Source organism: Watersipora subatra, chromosome 2 (assembly GCF_963576615.1).
Source record: "Watersipora subatra chromosome 2, tzWatSuba1.1, whole genome shotgun sequence".
Taxonomy (NCBI): Eukaryota; Metazoa; Bryozoa; class Gymnolaemata; order Cheilostomatida; family Watersiporidae; genus Watersipora; species Watersipora subatra.
Window position 1 is genome coordinate 44039639 of NC_088709.1, and position 24786 is coordinate 44064424.

Genomic DNA, 24786 nt, shown 5'->3' on the forward strand with positions numbered 1-24786 from the left:
ATGCATATATTTACATGTATTGCTTGAGCAGAAGCTAGCAAGCATTGAGCCTTACCACTATGTCCATATAAAAAAGAATTGATCACAACTGTACATACCAACATAACACTACTAGCATCAATCTATGGCTGCTCTCCCTCGCTGCTATATACTATGTCACACGCCATTGATGACTCCATAGTTAGCAATTGGGAGTCAATTAGCTTTGTCCGACCTGATGAATATCAAGGGCTACTTCATTTGAGCACCACATCATCTACCAGGGATGCTGCCAAGTTTTCAGTTTCAGATGCTTCTCCTTTAGCGGGTTGAGCATGGCAGAGATCAAACTCCCGTCTCAGATAGGCAAACATGAGATCAGACAGGAAGAATATCTGCAAAATGTAACGCTAGAAGTTCGTATTGGAAGGAGACACTTTCGTGGAAACGTGCTTGAAAAGGGTTATCAAACAGTAGTCTAAAATGGTAGCCATACAGAGATCTAGAGGAGTAGCTACCTATAATGACATGTTCGAATTATAATAAATGACAAAGATCAACAAATTAATTTCTGACAACAGCAACATTTTAAACAAAATTAAGGCTGTTTTAAGAAAAAATGAAAGGTTACTTCCATCTATAACTAACTGAATGCCTGGCATTGCAGAGGTAATAAAACTAGAAATTCCACTGTCATACAGCCCACGACCAAAGTGATATTGGAAAAACGAAAGGGTACTGATGATTGAGAAATGCAATATTAGCAGTCAAATAGGATAACTGCAATGGTAGCTGTAATTTGCTGGGTGTTATTATATACAACAAATAGCAATAATGAAAGGAAAAGATTATAATTATGTTTATATCTCTCCTCCTGCAAAAAGAGAAATGCATTATTGGCCAATATTAGAAGTAAAATGCACTGATATTATTAGAATAACTAATATTATTAATATAGTAATAATATAAAACCAATGCACAATTTTGTTTACATTTCAAAACGTCATAGCTATTAATATCACGAAGTTGTGATATTTATACCGTAAGTCCTCATGCTCAAGCCACGCGGCTTGTGCTCAAAACCAGATGATTCACGAAAGAAAAAATAATCCTCCAACAAGCCGCGTATGCCCACAGACCGTGGCTAATGACCGAGGTTTTGTCGTCCTTGACCCCTTCAGGAGCGAGAGTGTAGAAAAGGGTTTCGTTATACCCAGTACTCTTGAATAAGAAAACAGTTACATCAGTAGGCCTACATGTGAAAAGAATTTTCTTTTACTTCCAAGTTCGAATTAAAATTTCTAAACCCTTGCATCAACAACTTTTTGTCATGTCACAGCTAAATTTTTATTGCGCTGTTAGAAGGCTTCACGTTTATGGAAATATGCGGTCAGGAATGAAACGGTTTTAATGATCTACGACTGTGGTGAGTTAAACATTAGCGATAAATTCTTCGTTAGTCTAAAGTATTCCATAAACATGACCCTGAAAATAAACGAGTAGGTCGCCAAAATCCCGTACATAAAAGTGTATCATGACTGCGGTTCTATGGTTATAGCGCGGAACTGAGCAGAGACCGCAATTATCGAGAAGCCGCCCTAAGCCTCACGTAAGTTTTAAAAACTTGGATTTAGCCGCGGCTTATTACCTTGAACCAGAAGCCGCGCTCAACGACAAGCCGCGCGGCTTGAGCATAAGGACTTACGGTATAGATTTTTAGAAAATGTGTACTACGTAGTCATTGTTCTGTAGTCATCCAAACTTATAATTAATTATTGTAATAATCTCATTAGAACCGTTAGAAAAAATATCATCGTCATTCCATTTACTTACACTGCGTTAGATTTTTAGAAAATCTGCACTACGTAGTCATTGTTCTGTAGTCATCCAAACTTATAATTAATTATTGTAATAATCTCATAAGAAAATAAAAAAATTGAAATCGGCAAAAATGAAACGATTTCTGTACTCCTATGTTAATTGCCGAAACCTTCGGCAATTTGACAATGCTATAAACTGGTGAAAAGTGCACGTTATTTTTTCGCGAAATGCGTACGACTTCATCGTTCTATTATCTGTCGACCGCCGTTTCAATTTCCGGTCTTAACTTTTACTAAGCCAAGCTTTTAAAGCGTTTTGTGACGATTTTCGTCCTAATAAATCTGTCTATTTGCGTATAATCCGATCAGATGGGTAAGTTTTTAGAGAATTTCGATAATTTACAAAAACTTGGTAACATATTTAAATAGGCCTATATGTGTTTTGTATCGTTATTATACTTTAACTAATCTACAAAACGATGGTTAAATTTGTTGATGAAATTTTCAAACAAGGGTTCATCTCATTGTTGATGAATAATTTTCGTAAGTTGTGTGCACATGCATTTATCATAAAAACTCCCTAACTTCGCATCCGCTCATTTGGTCGTGGGATTATTACCCAATGAAGTTTAGTAACTTAAGCTAGTAAATTAATTTACCATAATAATTATTAGAGCCATGCTTATCATTACGCTATGCGTCATAATCTCTCACGCCATCAATCATGATCTTCAAGCGTACTAGCAGTACCCAATACAGTGGACCCTCGTGATATAACCAATACAGTGGACCCTCGTCTTACAATTTCAATTCGTTCTAGTTTTGACATTAAAAGGCGAGAATTTTGAATATAGGTATACAAACCCTATAGTAAATATCTAATGCAAACACCCCTAGTAAAAATCATCAAAATTTCATATACGTACTGTACATAATACAAATTAGTATTAAAATAACATGTTAGCCTTAGTAACTATAGTCACCTACAGTAGCTCTAGTATATTTTGTGATTATGATCTGCAATAAAATGTAATGTTACAATGTACTATATGCAGTATGTACCATAGGAAGTTTTCACCTTTGAGGCAGACATATAGCATAAACATAGAATTTAGCTTACTAAACACATACTTAAAGCTGAGTTTTAGTGTGTATTTTTAACTATTTTACCAAATTTCAACTTTTCATCGGCTAGAATTTTATCACCTATCTGTTTCCAGAACTTTTCGTTTTTACAATAACTAGTAATGCTGAACTGAGAGAGATCGAGCATCATATCTCTTTCAAGCGTTATGGGAGGGACTTCGACGAATAGCATATCAGCATCTTTGTTATTCCTATGTATTCAGCACACCGATTGCCAAATTTAAATTTTGAAAAAACTTGTTGAGATGCAAAAATACAACAATAACCCTCTCATTCTGTGCTACCGAAGTGAAAGGCTAGTAATGTTGACCCGAGATGACTGACCTGAGCTGCCGAAGATACAAGAGTCAAGGCAAAGTAGAAGTTAGCATTAGCGCTGCCAGAGTATATCCAGAGGTAGTAGAATATGGGAGAGAGTACCGCACACCATATGTACATGTTTGTCACTATGAACGTGTTCCGCATATCTGTAATCGTAGTAACAAAGCTAATACATGAACATGTTGTGTGATGTTTACATTCCTGACAAAACTGAAATGTAAACCATGCTATATTATTATAAAGTTATCTCTACACTGCCTAAATTATGTACAGGTTTTTAAAGGCACTTGCGCATGGCTGACTCCTAATGGCTAGGTATATAATATACTAAAGTTGCTTAAAACGTGATGACAAAAAAGCAAACAATCGATTCATTTATCTCAAGGATTTTTTATTACAATGGAACCAAAAAATTCCCAAAGAAATAGTAACTCTTAGATTAAAGTACAGTCAAACCTTGACATAAAAACCTAAACTGTTCTGGACTTGGAGACAGTCATGTAATATTCAGTATTATATAATAGTCAAAGTAACTATTCCTCTACAAATATTTTGTATTTCATTTAATTCATTCCCCATCCCAAACCCTGACAACCCCTCAAGTCTATAACAAATGCTTTAAACAATATTTTTTAAAGATAAAAAATAAATGCACAAACAAAAATCTACTTGAGAATCTACTGAATCTATAAATCTACTGAATTAATAAAGTATCGCTGACACTTGACCTTCACTTGACCTTCATAGTAAAGACATGTGAATTGAAGAGTAGCCATAGTGATAAAGGAGATGAACAGAGCATAGTTAGAGATACAGAACTATTATAATTTGAAGTTTGTCGATTTACATAAATTATCATAATGCATTTATATAGTTTTGGTTTCAATGTTGATATTTTTGATTGCATCTTTAATTATCGTGGTCAGCCTCTCCACCTTTATTTGTCACAGGCTTCCCTTTCTAGCACTTCCACTTTTAACAGCTTAGAAGATTTTTAAAGAATTGATCCAAAGACATTTGCTATTCGTTGTTTCAACTCTAAGCAAACCACTGAGTTTTCCTTTTTTAAACAACTATTGCCACTTAGGCTAATATTCTTGGGAAAAACGATCTTACAACATAATTAAGATAATTCAAATACTGCCTAACACGGTTTGAGCAACGTTGAACCAGACTATTGGAAGGAGAACTGCTTACATAGTACTGATTTACAACACTGCAATATTTCGAGAGGATTGAGATGCTTACGTGGAAGTCCTAAAACATTTTGTGCATCAATATGTTCTAGTTTTCTGTACATTTCAAATATTCGTATGTAAAAGTGATCATAAATTGATGATTGACTGTAATATGAAACAATAAAATCAAATGCAGATTTTACAGGATATACAGGAAATGTCACAAGTTCATACTACGGCAGAAAGCCCAGCCGTAAGTATACCGAATTTGATCTGTGACAGAATATGAGACCACAAAGTTACATTTTACGTTGCTTTTAATGGCCAAAACCCGCTCCACCATGTCAGGTTCAAAACCCGTTCCACCAGGTCAGGTTCTAAACCCGCTCCACCATGTCAGGTTCTAAATCAACTCCAACAGCTCAGGTTCTAAACCAGGTCTTCACCCGCTCCTAAAGGTTTTATGATAACTGTATGGAGGCAAGAGCATCTCTGAACCCTGTTCGCTTATTTACAACTGAGTCAGCAGAAAAATAAGAAACTGTAGGTGACGTACGTACCTACAAGTAAGTACTTACATTGATGGACGAAACTCCAGCAGGGCAGCAGACTAAGGTAGAAGCCAATGTCAGCGTAGGACGGATAAGACTTGAATATAGTCGTGATGACCAGCAGGGCATAAAGGAGGAATGCTGGGTGATTCCTGAAACATACAGACTGTACAGTGGTAGATATACACGATGGAGAGTGCTACATATACAGTGGTGGATATACACAATGGAGAGTGCGACATATACAGTGGTGGATATACACGATGGAGAGTGCTACATATACAATGGTGGATATACACGATGGAGAGTGCGACATATACAGTGGTGGATATACGCGATGGAGAGTGCTACATATACAATGGTAGATGTACATAATAGAATTATCTGTATAATGCTTTCAACAATAGTCCTATATTGAAACAAGCGCTAGCAATGACCTCTACATACTGTCCTATATTGAAACAAGCACTAGCAATGACCTCTACATACTGTCCTACATTGAAACAAGCGCTAGCAATGACCTCTACATACTGTCCTACATTGAAACAAGCGCTAGCAATGACCTCTACATACTGTCCTATATTGAAACAAGCGCTAGCAATGACCTCTACATACTGTCCTATATTGAAACAAGCGCTAGCAATGACCTCTACATACTGTCCTACATTGAAACAAGCGCTAGCAATGACCTCTACATACTGTCCTATATTGAAACAAGCGCTAGCAATGACCTCTACATACTGTCCTACATTGAAACAAGCGCTAGCAATGACCTCTACATACTGTCCTATATTGAAAAAAGCGCTAGCAATGACCTCTACATACTGTCCTATATTGAAACAAGCGCTAGCAATGACCTCTACATACTGTCCTACATTGAAACAAGCGCTAGCAATGACCTCCACATACTGTCCTACATTGAAACAAGCGCTAGCAATGACCTCTACATACTGTCCTATATTGAAACAAGCGCTAGCAATGACCTCTACATACTGTCCTATATTGAAACAAGCGCTAGCAATGACCTCTATATACTGTCCTATATTGAAACAAGCGCTAGCAATGACCTCTACATACTGTCCTACATTGAAACAACCGCTAGCAATGACCTCTACATACTGTCCTACATTGAAACAAGCGCTAGCAATGACCTCTACATACTGTCCTATATTGAAACAAGCGCTAGCAATGACCTCTATATACTGTCCTATATTGAAACAAGCGCTAGCAATGACCTCTACATACTGTCCTACATTGAAACAAGCGCTAGCAATGACCTCTACATACTGTCCTACATTGAAACAAGCGCTAGCAATGACCTCTATATACTGTCCTATATTGAAACAAGCGCTAGCAATGACCTCTACATACTGTTCTATATTGAAACAAGCGCTAGCAATGACCTCTACATACTGTCCTATATTGAAACAAGCGCTAGCAATGACCTCTACATACTGTCCTATATTGAAACAAGCGCTAGCAATGACCTCTACATACTGTCCTATATTGAAACAAGCGCTAGCAATGACCTCTACATACTGTCCTACATTGAAACAAGCGCTAGCAATGACCTCTACATACTGTCCTATATTGAAACAAGCGCTAGCAATGACCTCTACATACTGTCCTACATTGAAACAAGCGCTAGCAATGACCTCTACATACTGTCCTATATTGAAAAAAGCGCTAGCAATGACCTCTACATACTGTCCTATATTGAAACAAGCGCTAGCAATGACCTCTACATACTGTCCTACATTGAAACAAGCGCTAGCAATGACCTCCACATACTGTCCTACATTGAAACAAGCGCTAGCAATGACCTCTACATACTGTCCTATATTGAAACAAGCGCTAGCAATGACCTCTACATACTGTCCTATATTGAAACAAGCGCTAGCAATGACCTCTATATACTGTCCTATATTGAAACAAGCGCTAGCAATGACCTCTACATACTGTCCTATATTGAAACAAGCGCTAGCAATGACCTCTACATACTGTCCTATATTGAAACAAGCGCTAGCAATGACCTCTACATACTGTCCTATATTGAAACAAGCGCTAGCAATGACCTCTACATACTGTCCTATATTGAAACAAGCGCTAGCAATGACCTTTACATACTGTCCTATATTGAAACAAGCGCTAGCAATGACCTCTACATACTGTCCTATATTGAAACAAGCGCTAGCAATGACCTCTACATACTGTCCTATATTGAAACAAGCGCTAGCAATGACCTCTACATACTGTCCTATATTGAAACAAGCGCTAGCAATGACCTCTACATACTGTCCTATATTGAAACAAGCGCTAGCAATGACCTCTACATACTGTCCTATATTGAAACAAGCGCTAGCAATGACCTCTACATACTGTCCTACATTGAAACAAGCGCTAGCAATGACCTCTACATACTGTCCTATATTGAAACAAGCGCTAGCAATGACCTCTACATACTGTCCTATATTGAAACAAGCGCTAGCAATGACCTCTACATACTGTCCTACATTGAAACAAGCGCTAGCAATGACCTCTACATACTGTCCTACATTAAAACAAGCGCTAGCAATGACCTCTACATACTGTCCTACATTGAAACAAGCGCTAGCAATGACCTCTACATACTGTCCTATATTGAAACAAGCGCTAGCAATGACCTCTACATACTGTTTGAAGATGAACTTACTCAAAATTCTCGTAGATTTTATCAAAAAATATCGACATTTTTGTCCTTCGCAATCGTTTTTGATGTTTGAGGGAATCTGATTGCCAGCATGTTTCAAGATTGAAATTGACAAAAGTTGATTGCAGTTCAAAAGAAGAAAAATGCAAGCAAAATGACATCACTAGTTGCAATCGCTGTTATAGTTGACATCAGTTTTTGCGTTCAAGCTCCAGCGTTACGCGTCTCTATTCTGTCAGTCTCTTTGCACACATAGAACATTGTAAGTTCGCTTGAATCTGAACATTCTAACCATGATCAAGCATTTCAATCTTAATCTATAAATATCTTGGCAGTCAGATCACCTCAAACATGAAAAACACTCGTGAATAATAGAAAAATACTGATACTTTCTGATAAAAGTAACTAAAGTAACTGTAAGTCCATCATTAACAGACCTGATTATTAATATGATGTGAGATGGAAGGAAACGATTACCTGAATTTAATAGCCAATGGGAATGTGTAGATGAAGGCATTCACTTGAAATACGATAATAAAAAATGACTCAAAATGGGCAAACATCTCAGCTAGAAAATACCAAAATATGCCCATATTTGGTGTAAGCTCTGGCACCAGTAATCTGCAAACAAAGAAAATATCATTATTTGAGAATTTTCAGTGCACGGTGCTGAACATTTACACAAATATTTTCAAATTTTAGCTGATATGAATCAATACATAAAATAGATAAGCTTACATGAATCCGTATGTAGAACGAAGGAAGGACCAAGAGTCGATGAGCAGGAAAGAATAATAGAGGAGAGAGACTAACCAGAACGCTGTTAAACCAATGGTCAGCAACAAAGACTTTATAATCGGCGAAGAGCTGTACTGTATCCGACCCAACATGTCTCTCTGTAAGTGTAAACAATTGATATGATCATCACAAATATTGACGGCCACGAATAGAATAAACGAAGCTAAGCTAGCTTGAAAGAAAGACAAAAGAAAGTTAAAAGTAACTGAAACAATAAATCCAAGTTGCTTGAAGAACTGCAGCAACTATTAGCAAATGTGTAATCATCACACTGAACAACCGCTAGCTCTGTGTATTGAAATAAAAACACCGGCTGGACATTACAGTAGACAGCCACATATGAGGAGCATTACAGTAAACAACCATCTGCTATAGATACTACAGTAAACAGCTACATGCTCTAGATATTACAGTAAAACCCATCAGCTCTAAAAATTACAGTAAAACCCACATGCTCTAGATCAGTGGTTTCCAACTACCTTGGAGCCATGGACCCCCTGAGCTCTTTATCTAAAAATCATGGACCCCTTTATAAACATCATAATAGATGGTGTTTATAACAATGCATTGTAAATTGGTGTACATTATAAACTAGAATAGTATAAGAGACAGTAGATTTGACATGTTTCTATTTATTTACACATATAAAGCAATACTATACTAAATTGCTTTGACTGCTCATTTTCAGAAGTCAGTTTATTAGTGGGATGGATTGTACTTCTTATTTTTCACCAAATTCTCAATCTTTGTGGAAATGGTTGACAAAGCGCATCGCATGTCGTCTTCAAGTCCCAGTCGGTTTCGTTGTTTTGATTTGAGAACCATGGAGGAAAAAGCGGACTCGCATAAGTATGTAGACACAAATGGGAGCAGAGTTCGAACGACGTGTTTGGCTGTCTGTGGATGTGGATGAATCATGGAAGGCCTAAATTCTTCAATGGTTTTATCTTCATAAACATCTTTGGCTATTTTACCGATCTGCTGGTTTTATTTTGTTGTCAAATAAATATAGTCGCCAAATATTATCACAAATATGATCAGTCAGCTGCCATTAACCAGCATTCATGATATTAATAGTCACCATTGTGAAATGACCCAAATTTGGTTTTACATTTAGATTTTGGGTATGAAAACTACACTGCACAGCTTTGCCCGCTGTCCCATCTTTTTGGCCAGGTTAAACAATGTAACAACGACAAAAGACTGTCATTTTATATTAGAGGTGGAAAAATATTAATTAAAAACTAGGAAAAAAAGGCCGTTGTTCGGGTGATTTCGGGTAAATTATATTTAATTTTAAGCATATACTAAGACCCCTAAAAATCTCAAAATTGATAAAAATAAGTAAGTTGAAATGTTTTATTTTCCATGGATCTTAGTATATCGCAGAAATTGAAGGGGGAACGAGAGAATTACGTGTTTGCTAGTTACAGGTTGTGTTGTTTTGTACTACTAACCGGAAATCAGGTACTATCCAGCAATTGATACACATAAGTGATAAAAGTCTAGACTCGAAAACCTAACAAGACAACGCGACCACCCCGCGGGAATTGCATTAGCTCTGAAACCCGAGCTAGCGCAATCCCAACAGACTTTGATCATTAAACCCCGCCCATATGATAGCCGTCGCCTATCCTTTTAGGGTTTTATATCATTGATCCAACCACTATGACAGAAATAGCTGTAAATATCTAGCTAGAAAAACCAATACTGGCACCAGCCTGTGGACCCCCTCAAAACCTCCTGTGGACCCCTAGGGGTTCATGGACCACCAGTTGGGAACCACTGCTCTAGATATGACAGTGAAACCCACATGCTCTAGATATTACAGTGAAACCCACATGCTTTAGATATTACAGTGAAACCCACCTGCTCATGATATTACAGAAAACACCCAGCTGCTGTAGATATCACAGTAAACATTCATACTAAGCATTACAGTAAACACCAATACTAAGCAATACAGTAAACACAGATACTAAGCAATACAGTAAACACCCATACTAAACAATACAGTAAACACCCATACTAAGCAATACAGTAAACACCCACCTGCGCTAAGCAAATGCTCACTGGCACCACCAACATGATAGAGTAGAAATTCTGGTAAGCAGCAAGCGCGAGGGCAAATGTCGCCAATACTCTCTGGCCTGTAAAATACATAACCTACTATTCTATCCGTACACTCAGGCCAAAGTTAATAATTTCCCCAGGTCAAGGTATGCAAAATTACAGTATGATCTCGTTACGACTATCAGCACACACGAGGAACGAGCACATACCTTTACATGTTACGATAATCATCGAGGCAAGAATAATATTATCAAAGACGGCGGTAGACTTGGCTAGACACGCAGCTAATGAGTACGGGTTGAAAAGATAAACGCCTGCCGAGTAGATGAAGACATTACGAAATGTAGCGCCTGTGAGGTACTTCCCCTCTTTAACCTCATTATTGTAGTATAGCTTGTTCTTTTGTTGCATGAGTAACTGCAATAGGAGATCAAACCGTCGTACGTACAAACAATGGACAACACATAATACTATTCTATTTATTTTTTTTCAAAGTATGTGTGTACGTATATCTGTGTGTCATTCCCATAGAGTTATCTTTCCCTAGAGTAATAACACGCCGCCATATTATTATGTTGCCATGGAAGCACGGTGGCCATCTTGTTTTTTGAGCTCTGGACAAATTACTCGATACAAATATATATGCAACTAGCTGTGCCTCCCGGCATTGCCCGGGTATTAAAAATCAGCTTATAAACAATGACAAGTGATGAGATTTGCTTACCATTTGTGGGCAGGCAACTCTCCAGCAAATGGCAGGCCATTGCAAAGTGGCCTGGCACATTGCCAATGGAAAACTCCACTAACCTAGTTAGTAAGCTTTAAATGACGGTAGGCAATGACATTGCGTCAGCATTGTTGCCCAGCTAGGCTATTCTAATAATAGCTATTGCCGGAATGCAGACAGACATAAGACATAAAACATACTATGAGAAATATATATATAGATGAAGATGATGTTTTCATATGATTGTCACTAAATTGTCAAGTAAAAGCTTTGTTGAAAATGAAGACCTCTGAAGAAATATAGACCTAAGCCTTTTATTAGTTAGCACATGTATCAAGGGGAGTGACCTACAAGCCAAACACTGCCAATGTACAATTATAGTGGAAACTCATTCCTTAGAAAGAACTGCCACTCAATTTGAATACTTTACTATAACTAGTTCAGGCAGTTGTTACTATAAAGTTAAGTCATACATAACAACTATATTTCCATTCTATACTACTACTACTTCTTCTTCTACATTTGCTTTGTTTATTCTATGACTGCAATCATCACATTAACAGTATGGCAAATGGTAGCCTTTGCGCAGCCTTTGGTTGCTCCAATTCTAGTAGCAAAACACCAGACAGAAAACTCTATGGGTGAGTTGTTGTAGTTTAGTTTTGTTAGGTTATTCATTCATTTCTTTTGGTATATTTTTTATTCACACAGTAATATCATCAGTAGTTGAAATTAAAAAGGCTTGATTTAGCTGTATGAACAACTGAAATGAATGATCAGAGGTGTATCTAGCTGTACTACCTGGCGTTACCCGAGTAATAAAAATGTCTTTGGACCGAAAATTTATTTTTATATAACATACTGTATACACATTTACCATTTTAACTTTTAAACTTCATATCATGAGAAAATATTTTTAAGCAGTTCAAATGAATTAAGAGGAAAACGAAAACTGTAAAGGTTTTCAAGCTTTTTTAAACAACTACAACTTTTAGAGTAATAAACTATAGTCATCATTTTTTTAATATGATCAATAATTACTTTAACTGTAGAAATTCATGATCATTGTTTAATCATTCTCATGGTTGATGTTATTGATCTAGTCAATCACTACAATTGACTAGCGCAATTGACACGCCTCTTTTTTGTGCTAACAAAAAATAGGCGTGGCCTAAATGCTCCTTGTTATCACCGGAAACCCTCGTGTTGTTGAAGGCACTGTTATCACTCTAGGGGAAGATAACTCTATGGTCATTCCGGCTACAGCTATTAAAATTTCAAAATAAAAACAAATAATAGCGAAGAAGATTTGATCTCAGACCCTACTATTCACGAGTCCAAAGCCCTACCCAATAGACCACAGAGAATGTGTTATTAGCTTGCCGATATAAGTCGCTATATGGGAAGCACATACTTAATTGCTTTGCATACCACGCAGGGTGATTGCTTAAGTGATTGTCATTAGTTAGTTTACTAAAATTTTCCATTGGCAATCTGCCAGGTTGATAGCAAGTGGCAGTCAACTCTCATTCTTTCTCATTGTTTATAAGCTGATTTTTAATACTCGGACAACAGGGGTAGCACAGCTAGTATACCACATAATAACATCAAAGCATTACTCGCTGAAGCTAAGTTTAGAATTATATGTAAGTTTGTCCCCTAGTATATGGGAGTGAATAAAGTAAACTGCCAGTAATTTAATGCTTTCAACAACGATTGGGCCTCGTAACTCTTTTGTGACGACACGTTCTTACAACAGCTAGCTTTAGTACCTATGCAAAAATATTGATCAAGCATAAGAGTGAACAGAACCACCCAAAATTGTTCTACAATAAACTTAGGATATCGGGTTATCATTTTGTCAGTTAATGTTCTTTTTACTCGAAATTGCAGCATGAGATAGTCAGATTTTTTTTCGACTTGGGCTCAATGAAAAAAAATTGTAAACAGCGGATTTAAAAGTATTTCTGCTAGGGAAATTCTTCGAAACTTTTATATTAGAGAAAGGCGTTCTGAATTTTGGTAAAACTGCAAAAACTATAGCATTTTTCTTATACAGCAGTTTCATTAAATTCAAAAAATATTATACATGGTTTCTGTTTGTCAAATACATTGACTCTTAGCAGAATCTTCTGCTGATTCCGTAAAGCATGACAGAATTGCAAGCTTTTACAGCAAAAGTATAAGTGACAAGGTATGTCAGCAAAAGATTTTCGGCATAAATTTATTACGTTAGCAAAAACTTCTGTAGCAAAAGCATTATAACAAGATAAACTCTTTAGCAATCAATTCTTGTTTAGTTTTACAATTAGAGTTCGGAGCACAGCACAAAGTCTAATCAGAATACGGTAATTTGATTTGCTGTTAGTATTCTCAGGTTTAAGTCAATGCTTGTTACTTTAAATCAAATAACCATTAGCACTAGAGAAGACAATTTGCAGTTAGATGAATGTTCGTTAATTCGGAAGTCAGCTGTGCACCTGCATAATTTAATAAACAAAATATATGTTACATATATATTGTTTATCCTATGTCTTCGATGGAGGCACCAAATTAGGAAGTGACCGGATTCAACTCTTTCTTTACAATCACCTAGCAAGACAAACGTTCAAGATACAATGTAAAAATTAAGAAAATGTTTGACTCAACATCTGAAGTAATCTCTAACATACAACATTCTAAGGTTACCAAAGTATTAAAGTTTCGAATGTGGCATTGAAGAAGCTGGCTAAAATTACAACAAAAAACATAAAAATAGTCAAAAATATCAAACTCAATTTAATCTATTACTGTGAACTTCACCAAGTGTAAGTTAAAGTAAGTTATGCCATGCATTTCTATTTATACACCCACATCAGCAAACCTGTCTTTTTATCTACAGTAATAATAAAAACCTCTTTTCAAGAAATCTCTTTTTTGTTATATATTTTCTTTACAGTTCTGATACAGAAATACCCAGCAATAAAACAAACACACTTATTTTATTGCAGGGTACCGTAGGTTGAAGTATTAAAGAGCTTAGGTCTTCGGGCTATAGAGCAAATCATATGAACATTTGCTCCGACAAATGTCTTCAAAATAGAAAGCAGGTTCCGGAACAAATTAAGTTCCTATGGGATGTTCTACTGTATAACATAAAATTACAAACAAGGAGAATAATAACTAAAAGAGTACAGAGGTACATACCAAGAATTTCCCAGTTTCTTTGGCTGCCAGGCCCACTAGCATTGCTGCGAAGATATCCAAAACCTATAAAACACAGCGTTAGGTATTGCAGGCATCATATGTAACACTGACCATATAATGTTTAGGGTACACCTCATGTCATGCTAACAGCTCGTAATTATAGATTTTTTAGCTTTTGACCACCCACTTAGTTCTAATAGGAGCAGATGTGACTTATCTGTTAATACAAATATTGTCCATAAAGGTAACATATTCCATATTCATATTCTGAGTGATCACGGTGGACTAATCTTTATTGCTGGATTGGTGGAAAAAAGGATTCGGTGTCAGCGAGCGATTTAGTATTGGATGTCCTTCTGATGGCCTTTACCGATTTCAGTATATAGGAAAAGAATATACTTTAATATACGTGTATCTTTTCTTTCTTATAAATAGCCTACTAGACCCACAGCACTCGGTCGTTCCACACAGTAGTATATATAAAATGTACACATTAATGGATGTGGATGCTTCCAAATAGGTGTTCAATTTTAATAGATGAGACAACAAGCCTGGTAATGAATAAATAAGCTTTTTTTCAATTCTGATGACTAATAAATCAACTATTTTTTATGTTGTAAATAAAACTTTGCCCTGTGTTATCGTGCACATTTTCATTAAGTTAATGTGGTGTTAAAGCAGGCTTATATAAACAAGGAACTAAATTCAGGGTTTTCCATTACATAGCCAATGACAACCAATTAGACTAAGTCAAACCGCTATAAAGTAAAGCTTATGGTCTAATAACTCCCAGTTCTCTTACATTTGCTTTTATAGGTTACATACAGTACAGCACTTTTATAGGTTACATACAGTACAGCACTTTTATAGGTTACATACAGTACAGCACTTTTATAGGTTACATACAGTACAGCACTTTTATAGGTTACATACAGTACAGTACTTTTATAGGTTACATACAGTACAGCACTTTTATAGGTTACATACAGTACAGCACTTTTATAGGTTACATACAGTACAGCACTTTTATAGGTTACATACAGTACAGCGCCTGTCAAAATAGTTGGGACACAAAATCAGCAACACACGGTTTTTAAGCTTTGGACTTGAGTACCTTTCAAATTACTACAGATATACTTCAAAACTATATTCTGTTCCTTTTTACTGCTAATAATCTAACGAGTTTAATTTTTATCCTTTTGATCAAATCAAACACCATTCACCCTAAGACACTTATATTTCGCTAGTACTTAGTATTAGTAATTAGTACTTCGCTAGTATGTAGTTTCGTGAGTGGTATACAGAGTAAAATTTCGCTGCAACTTAATTTCGCAGCTCTGGTGAGTGCGAAAATATGGTGATGTGAAAATAAATGCAGTGGAACAAACATAATTAGATTCCTCAAGTTCAGTTCACCGATAAGAAAAAAATTTCAATTTGGGACAAGTTTGTAATTGTGAACCGCAGGTAGAATGGTGTGGGTGAGATCGATAATGCAATTCGATTGCTTGCTGCCATTTGTTTCTTAGAATATCAATGAACAAAGCTATTCAATTTCGTGCTTTCGCTCGTTCGTTATGGCAGTTTAGTTTCCCGCATGAAATTTTCGCGAGAGGATGACTCCGCGAAAATGCGAAAGTTACATTTAAATGAGGCGAATACATAAGTGTCCAAGGGTAAGGGAGCATATTTGCAAGTGTCACCAACTGTCCCATTCTTAATAAAGGAATGTATCTGCTTTCAAGAGCATCATTGTTTGATCTTTCTCCTCGAGTCAGTGTAAAAGAGTTCTTAAAAGGTTGGCTAAAACTTATAGTGAACACGAGGCAAAAGTGCAAAAAAGGAAACAGATATCAAAATATATGTCAGCAAAAATAAAGTAAATTTAGTAAAAAGATTAAAACTTGGCTTCAAGTGTGTTTAGTAAGCTAAATTCCTTGAAGGTAAAATCAAAGTTTCTATTACGCAGGGTCACAAAAGTGTAGTGTACCGAATGCATTGCTCTCAAGTCCCTCTCAGAAGGCTATCCACTACGTCTGTCTCGAAAGTGAAAACTCCGTACAATAGAGTACATAGTGATATTACATTTTATTGCAGGTCATAACAACTAAATAAATCATTACAGCTTTATTATTGGCTACTTTGTTAGCGTAGGCAAGAAAATTATAACAATTCAAAACACATTTTCCATTGCAATATTCTCTTTAGGTGGTTTTTATAATATGGTAACGGTTTAATTTGCACTTAGTTATTTTATATAAGAAATAATGCCTTGAAACACGAGTAAATTGACATACGCGCTGTCTTAGAATGCATTAAGCTCGTATGTCAAGGTATGACTACATACACACATTTATATAAAAGTGCGTGTGTGTGCACGGTAAGAATTATCTTCTCAATAACCATAAAAGGTAAATAGAATAACCAATTTTAAATGATTTATTAAATAAAATTAAATAAAAATGGAGAAATATATATTCATTACAAATAGTTAAAGTTAATAGATGTTCGTACAAACCAAAATTGATCAGTGCGAACATTCAATGAACAGGGCATGTATGTCCTCCAGCAACTACTCGATAAAGCATTGATATCTATATTGATATGGTCTGCTAGTAGTGAACCTACCACAAAGAAACCACCCATAACATTGGACCACCTGGACTCCATGATATCCAGAAGAGAGAGAAGCATTGGTGTCTGCAATGATAAAGGTAACTGATAATTCAACTATGGCAGGACCCCGAGTCCCTAATTCACCCTAGCCTTTAGCTCAAACACTCTTGATTGACACCATTTATGCCCAGCAGGCTATTTAAGTATATTATATATTTAATTAAATATATATCTTTAAAGTTAAATATTTTATATAAACTGTATATATATAGTATAATATGGAGAGTACATAGATGTTGGTAATCATAGCAGATTTGTTTCGAAAAGACATGAGCCTCTTATCAGGTAGTAAGAGGCTCATGTCTACAGGATGAAACTACAGGATGAACCCTACAGGATGAAAATATTCGTGGAGTTGAGTTTCGCGCAAATCGCCTTTTCCATGCATATTAGCGGACTAATTTATTCACGAAGGAACGCAATCACTCTCTACTAAGAGTTAACTCTATTGCAGCTAGCAATAGAGTTAACCCTTCCCATGCGTACACCGCATGTTTAGGTTTCTATTTAGCCCACGAGTTGATCATGCTAAGCTATAAATTCTTTGCTGCGTCCAGAGGTTTTCACGAATATTCATCACTTTGGAGGCCTTTGATGAACCAAGAACTTTTGGCAAGTAATGAGATTTTTTTAAACCACTTACTAAATTAATAATTGAATTTTACTTTGGTAAAACGCAATATTTATTTTTTCCATCCCTACCGCTTCGTTATTCGTTTTAGTGTGAGAGAGGAGCCCAATAATCTGCACGACCCATTTTAAGTAAAGCTAATAAACGCAGACTGCGCAACAGTTGGTCATCTATCCCGTGAAATAAGTAGAGTAAGCAGCTTTTTCATCATACATGGAGGCACAATGACTGCAAGGGTGGTGGATGTCATTCCTAGAAGATCAACAATCATTCAGAGTGGTCTTGAAACTGAGGTAGAAGTGACCGCAGCTGCTAATGAGGAGAATATATCTGTTTTAAAAAAGGAACAAGAATGCCTTTGTGATCACAACTTTTTTGGCCAACCGGCAGAGCGTTGCAATAGTAAGCCAAAAGGAGATTTCAGATGAGAACTGCCTTACCAACTATGTAGTAGCGAGATAATCGCCTTTGACATCTACCCAAGACAGTGACAGTGATATAGCGCTGCTATTACCAAAATAACTAGTCAGAAAGCACCATTCCCTTGCTAGTATTTACTTATCAAGAATATCAGTTTAATTTTATTGCCAGACATCCGCCCATATGGGCCAAACTGTTTTATTTACTCCAATCATTGTTTGTAAAATTTTATTTGTATTTGACATATTGTATTTGTACACTCAAGTTTGTAATCAATTAGAATATATTTATACATAGCTAATTTATAAGCTAAGCATAATTCAAGCCAAGCTATAAATTTTTGGCTTCATCCAGAGGTTTTCATGAATGTTCATTGATTCGAAGGCCTTTGGTGAACCAACAACTTGTGGTAAGTTATGCGTTTTTTCAACGTAAAGAACTGCAGGAGATTTTTCGATGATGATGTCATGTCGAATTCTGAATAACTTGTGACAACCTTGAATAATTTTGTAAAGAAGTGTGATGCACTAGCAACGGGGTTAACTCAAAACCCCGGCGTTGATTTTAAAAAAAAATTTGGAGCTCGGCTACATTGGCTACTTCGGCCTAGCGACTAGTTTTTAATTTGAGGCAGTAGTTATTCTCCCTTGTGTTTAACAATAGAACTAATTATTCGCGAAATTTAATAATTCGCAGAATCATCTGTTCGTGAAATCGCGAATTATTAAATCCATCGAATATTTTCATCCTGTAAAGTAATTTAAAAAAATCGATTTCAGGATGGCTACTAGTGAGTGTGAAAATGACTCGTCAATCACATCTAATTAGTTAATGGGTAATCGCCATTAACTAATGAGCACGGCCTATGTGGTTCTCTCTTTGAAATGACTGGGCAGATAACTTTTAGCAATCCTGCATGATGATGCAAATTTATTTTTTTATTTAGAGTGCATTGGTCTGGTTTGCAGATGATCATGAACTTCTCGAAAAGACAAAGGCTATATTTTTTGCTTGTGTTTGAGTAGGCTCTACATTGCTTTTTTTTCGTTTGATGGTATATGCTACCATTTGGTCTTTTATTTTCTAAATATACTTGCTAAGTTCAGTTTAGTTTCTTTTACTTGCATGGTTGAATAACGCTTTGTGGTTGTTGTACCTAGCCTTAAAACCTATATATGTTTCATTCGGGTTGTTGTCTGTTCTAGCCATTGTTGATTGTATACTATACTCTGTCTTGCAATCGCCATCAAGTGGACATCTAATTTTTGTCTACGGTTGCAAGTTTTTTCGGTTGTGTTTGTTTTATCTTTGAATTCTATGAAGCTTATGTTGTGTGCACCGATCCTGGCTTTCATGCATGACACGCAAAATAGCCAAGTCTTAATTAAAGTGGTTCTTATAAAATCATCGTTTTATGATATTGATAAAGCTTTTGCCAACATTGGTTTTCACATTTGCACTATGTTGGGGACTGTTTCAGATTGTTTGTCGCTGTCAGTTTTTCTTGTGACCACTATCTTCTAGTGGTTTTTTATATGGTGCTTTTGTCTTGTCAAATTGTTCTTTATTTGAGGATATGCTTGCCAGTCTTTTCTTTATATTTTTGGTATTACATATTTATATCAAGCATAAGCTTGACTAGTGCGCCCTCGGGTAATGATGACCATGTTAAATTATTTTTCCGCCCCGCGATGTAAGACACCCTGATTAAATCAACAAAAATTCTCACAAAATTCAAATTTGGCAGTCAGTGTGCCGATTACACCGGAATAAGAAATATGCCGATTGCCGATGCTATTCGCCGAAATCCCTCTAACAATGAATGGAATAGATACATATGATGGAATATATACATACGATGCTTGATCTCTCTCAGTTCGGCGTTAATCGTTGTGAAAATGAAACCAGAAACAGATAGATGGTAAAATTTTAGCAATAAAGAAGTTGAAGTTCAGTAAAATAGTTAAAAATACACACTAAAACTTAGCTTTAAGTATGTTTTTAGTACGCTAAAATCACTTAAGTTAAAGAATAGAGAAAGCATAATATTATTATGCTTTATTAGTTATCTTGAGGTGTTGACTGATGTTCTAAAAAAAGAATCAAGGAGATTGACCAACTAGAAGCTTAGATATAGCCAGCCAAACACAGGTCTACCTAATAAAGAATCAGAGGAAAACCCTTCGAAAATCCCGAAAACTGTGACGTATAAAATCGACTTAATGTTCATGTGCCGGAGTTGTGCACCCTTACCGCCGTTACGTATAATGATTGTTTTGGCTACGAGATGTGAAAAGCTACTCGCGATAATAAATAATTTACAGACTAGCTCTGGTTTCTCAGGAAAATCAAGCAAACATTATGTGGTAAAGGCATTTGCCCACAACCCCTCGACGTGATTTGTCAAAACAGAAGAGCATATTTTGACTATTGTGCTTCAAATTTTAACTCGATCTCCACGGATATGCTCCGAAGATTCTTTGTTCAACGAACGGTGCGTGTATAGTCTATATGCGACATCCGCGATTGCAAGTCGTTTAGAATAAGAAATGAGAATGTGAATTTTTGTTCATTCATCATTTTTCTATTGTGTATCTACCGCAGCATTTAGTCGATTTTCATGATTATCGTCACTATTAACATACTGTAAGTTCACTACAGCCATAATCTTAAAAAGAATAACTTGACCGTGCTGTTCTTGCTGTAAAAAAAGAAAACGATAACTTTTGATTTGATTTTTCTATTGATCTATTATTTTATCTATGATTATTTTTTATGATTAATATTATAATCATAATGCATATTATACAAAATAATAATATAACTGCATATAGAATAAATGATGTAACTAATATAATTTGTAGAAATTGATAGCAGAATGTTGCGAAATAATAGATGCGTGTAATTATTTTATTCTAAAACTAATCTACACGTCAGAGGGACTGGTTCGGAATTCTGAGAGCAATGATTGTTAGGCCCAATTTGATTGTTCTATACTTCCAAGGATTAAACCAATTAAAACGCCGTGATTGTTATAAGAGAGCGCATTAGTTGGCTTAATTGACCAATGGCACACGAGTCGATTTCATACGTCATATAATGATGACTACCAAAAAACTTATGTTTTTTGGTAGACCTGTGTTTGGCTGGCTATATCTCAGCTTCTGGTTGGTCAATCTCCTTGATTCTTTTTTTAGAACATCAGTCAACACCTCAAGATAAATAATAAAGCATAAAAATATTATGCTTTCTCTATTATTTAAAATCAATGTTTATTTTATACATCTGCCTCAAAGGCAAGAACTCTTTCCGATATGTAATGCATATATTGCATTGTAACGTTACATTGTATTGCATACCATAATCACTGAATACACTAAAGTTACTGTAGGTAACTATAGTTACTAAGGTTAATATATTATTTTGTTACTAATTTTTAATTTGTACAGCACATATATAAAATTTTGATGATTTTCACCAAGAGTGTTTGCAGTAGATATTTACTATGGGTTTCCATACCCCTCTATGCGAAGTTTTCGCCTTACGATGCTAACACTAACATGAAGTAAAATCGTATGGCGAGGGTCAACTTGTATATGTATACTAGGTGAATTGACTAAGTTTCTTTACCCAATGAATTTGAATAACTTGAGCTAGTCTAAATCTTTATTATAACAAGAACGATGTTTGTCCATCTGATGCCAGCGTTAGGAAAAAAAGACTGCACCTCACAGAAATCAAACCCATACATTCGGCAGATGCAAGGATGTGAATCCAAGCACACTATCATTAAGCCACGCAGCCACCTGGTGATGGCTCGAATGATTATGCATATAATCATTATGTATCATGATTTTCAAACGTGCTAGTAGTAACCAATAGTATTTCCACGAGGGCTGAAAAAATGTTTGAAAAAGTCTTAGCACGCATTTTGCTTTTGCACCATTGAAGATTAGTACGGCAAGGTGGCAGCGTGGCATAGTAGTCGGCACCTATCCACAAAACTGGTGTTTCCGAGATCAATTCCAGTGCAAAGTGGTTTTGTCGTGCATATTATATCGCTATAATTGAACATACGACATACATATGACAAACAAACATTTAGATAGATATCTATGTATATATGTTATAAATATATATTATACACATATGTAAATTAAAACACAATTTGTAATACATTCTTCTGTAAAATAAATAACCTATCTAATAGTAAACTCAAAGACAAAGGTTCAGGTACATATAAATCCCATAAATGAAATGACAATCATTGAAACTTTGTAGATGAAGTAGTCGTTTCTTTTAAACTGAAGTTTTTTGTGAAGAGATAGGGATATTGATAGTCCTCAACAAAATTTCCTGTCTCAAATAAATCTCATTATTTTAAAGACAGGCTTTCAGAATGCAAAGCTATTGTAAGATAAAGATATTCGAAATTTAACTATTCCGAGTAGCGACTCCAAATTATCTTTTTGGTTAATAATGATTTTAGAAGACTTATTACCTGGTGAAAGACATCACCCTCGTATGGAGATATCCCATTCCTCTTGAGGTATAAACCTTCAGTAGCTAAAATATCAGACAATAAGTACCTTTAACAACTGACGCCATTTAGTTAACTATGAAGACACACTAAATTGACTACAGTAGTTAGCCTCTCCTGTTAATACAATAGATGGGTATCATCAGCTTCCTGTAACTTGAGTGTGGAGTCATGCTCTTAAAGCTTAACTGTCTGTACTGAATATGAATCGGAGATTAATAAAAATATTTGAGTCGCTAAAACAGCTTCTTCTGGTTTTCATGATGCGTTGAAACATTCAGATACCAATACAGAGAATCACATGTTTCGTCCTTTAAAGGTTTACCTGCCACAAATTTCACATTACAGTTATTTGGTATCAAATGACTCACCATGTTTTAATTCTTCCCTTTCTAAAGCATCTGACTTGAGAAGATTGCGTTACAAATTATGCAGTTAATTAAAATTCTATTGAACTAAATTTTAGTACATGTGTACTTAGAGTAAACTTTAAGTACACGTGTACTTAGAGATGAACTTGCACAAATCTTTTAGATTTTATCAGGAAGTGCCAGTATTCATCTATAATTTGTGATTGTTTTTGAGGTTTGAGGTGATCAGAGTTCCAGGATGTTTCAAGGATGAAGCTTGACAAAACTTGATCGCGGTTAAAACGATAAAATCAAGTGCGATTATGAAGTCTATGTTTGCAAAAAGACTGACAAAATAGAGATGTACAACATTGCAAATTGTCGCAACAGCCAATATCAATAGCAACAATAGAAACGAGTGACGTCATTTCACACATGTATACATGTATTTTGTTTCTGAGCGTTTGAATTGCAATTAAGTTTTGTCGATTTTAATCTTGCAACATTCTGGTAGTCAGATCACCTCAAACATCAAAAACTATCACAGGTAATAAAAATACTGCTGCTTTTTAATAAAATCTACTAAAATTTTGTTAAAGTTCATCGGTAAAAGGCAATTTGTAAAGCACAAGCTACTCAAAATGTGTGACAAAACCAAGTAGATAAACTATCAGACAATTTCTGATAGTTTATCTACTTTAATCAAAGCAATCGAATTACTATTAATTAGTAATTTGATCACGTGAGAGAAAAACTTTAATTTGGTTGCTTGAAATAATGCCAAGTATTGCAAGAGCTTAGATTTCTAGTGATAATCCCTTGTTAAAAATTATATCACACAAGTTGAATAAAATAAATGATTACTAACGTTGCTTGACTTAATAGACGATTGACAATAACTATGAAAAACGAAGACGATCATGTAGGCCTAGTGATCGTATGTAACCATTCACAGAAATAGTCAGCGGTAAAATTAAAATCGCCAGATCGATCACTTGATAGATACTGGCAAATACATAGTCATGGCAACGCTTACATTAATCTTTTTGTGCAATTAGAATTACTTATTGTTATATAAAATTTCAATCAGAAGTCAGAAGCGCAAAATTGTCTCTTACATACCGTGAACATTAGCGTGGCCATCGGTTGACTAATCTTATTAAAATAGTGTTATTTTAATTGTAAAAATTGTCATTGTTTAGTAACATGAGCACTTAACCACAAATGAGACTATTATTATACTTGTAAAACATTGCAATACAACCTCGAACATAGAAAACCAGTTATTATTTTATGAAGTCAATCGGTGGAATCGGTCAGAATTTTATAACTCTTACAAAAAGAGAACATCTTCTAGACAACCAAAAGCACATCTTGAAACGCTAAAAAGATGCATGTAAATAAAAAACCAACTCAAATTCCCATAACATCCAATCTTGTAAAGTATTTGCCGTAATCATCATCAATTGATAACGGTTATTTAAATTACTATACCTCGCTTCCATGATGTCAATGGACTTACGACCTCATTTATGTTAGTCAAGTACAAAATGTATGGAGCTGTGACTGCCCATAGTCGCAGTAAAAAACCAGTAGAAAAAACTAGAGCCACAGCTACCAACATTTTTCATTGAAAGTATACGACGGATGTTCACTTTTTGACGCATCGCTAGAATTGTCCAATCAAAGGCATATATTTCA

The 24786-nt window shown here is 35.6% G+C and overlaps 1 protein-coding gene across 1 annotated transcript; it reads right to left on the reverse strand.

Annotated features, from left to right (window-relative positions):
* Nucleotides 1-3: 3 nt before the first annotated feature.
* Nucleotides 4-24726, reverse strand: LOC137386947 (phosphatidylinositol glycan anchor biosynthesis class U protein-like). Its single transcript, XM_068073189.1, has 11 exons — nt 24580-24726; nt 22697-22761; nt 17097-17168; nt 14469-14531; nt 10765-10972; nt 10535-10632; nt 8423-8580; nt 8162-8305; nt 5023-5147; nt 3270-3412; nt 4-374 (listed from the first exon to the last, which is right to left on the reverse strand). The coding sequence occupies exons 1-11, from the start codon at nt 24707-24709 to the stop codon at nt 237-239; spliced, it is 1344 nt and encodes a 447-aa protein (XP_067929290.1). The 5' UTR covers nt 24710-24726; the 3' UTR covers nt 4-236.
* Nucleotides 24727-24786: the final 60 nt, after the last annotated feature.

Bases quoted from the DNA above. Each gene is read 5' to 3' on its own strand.
- LOC137386947 (XM_068073189.1), bottom strand. From the start codon at position 24,709: ATGTTGGTAGCTGTGGCTCTAGTTTTTTCTACTGGTTTTTTACTGCGA. The intron at 22,762-24,579 runs GTATAGTAATTT...CTGATATTTTAG, and splicing joins ATTGACATCATGGAAGCGAG to CTACTGAAGGTTTATACCTC. The intron at 8,306-8,422 runs GTAAGCTTATCT...CTTTGTTTGCAG, and splicing joins CGTTCTACATACGGATTCAT to ATTACTGGTGCCAGAGCTTA.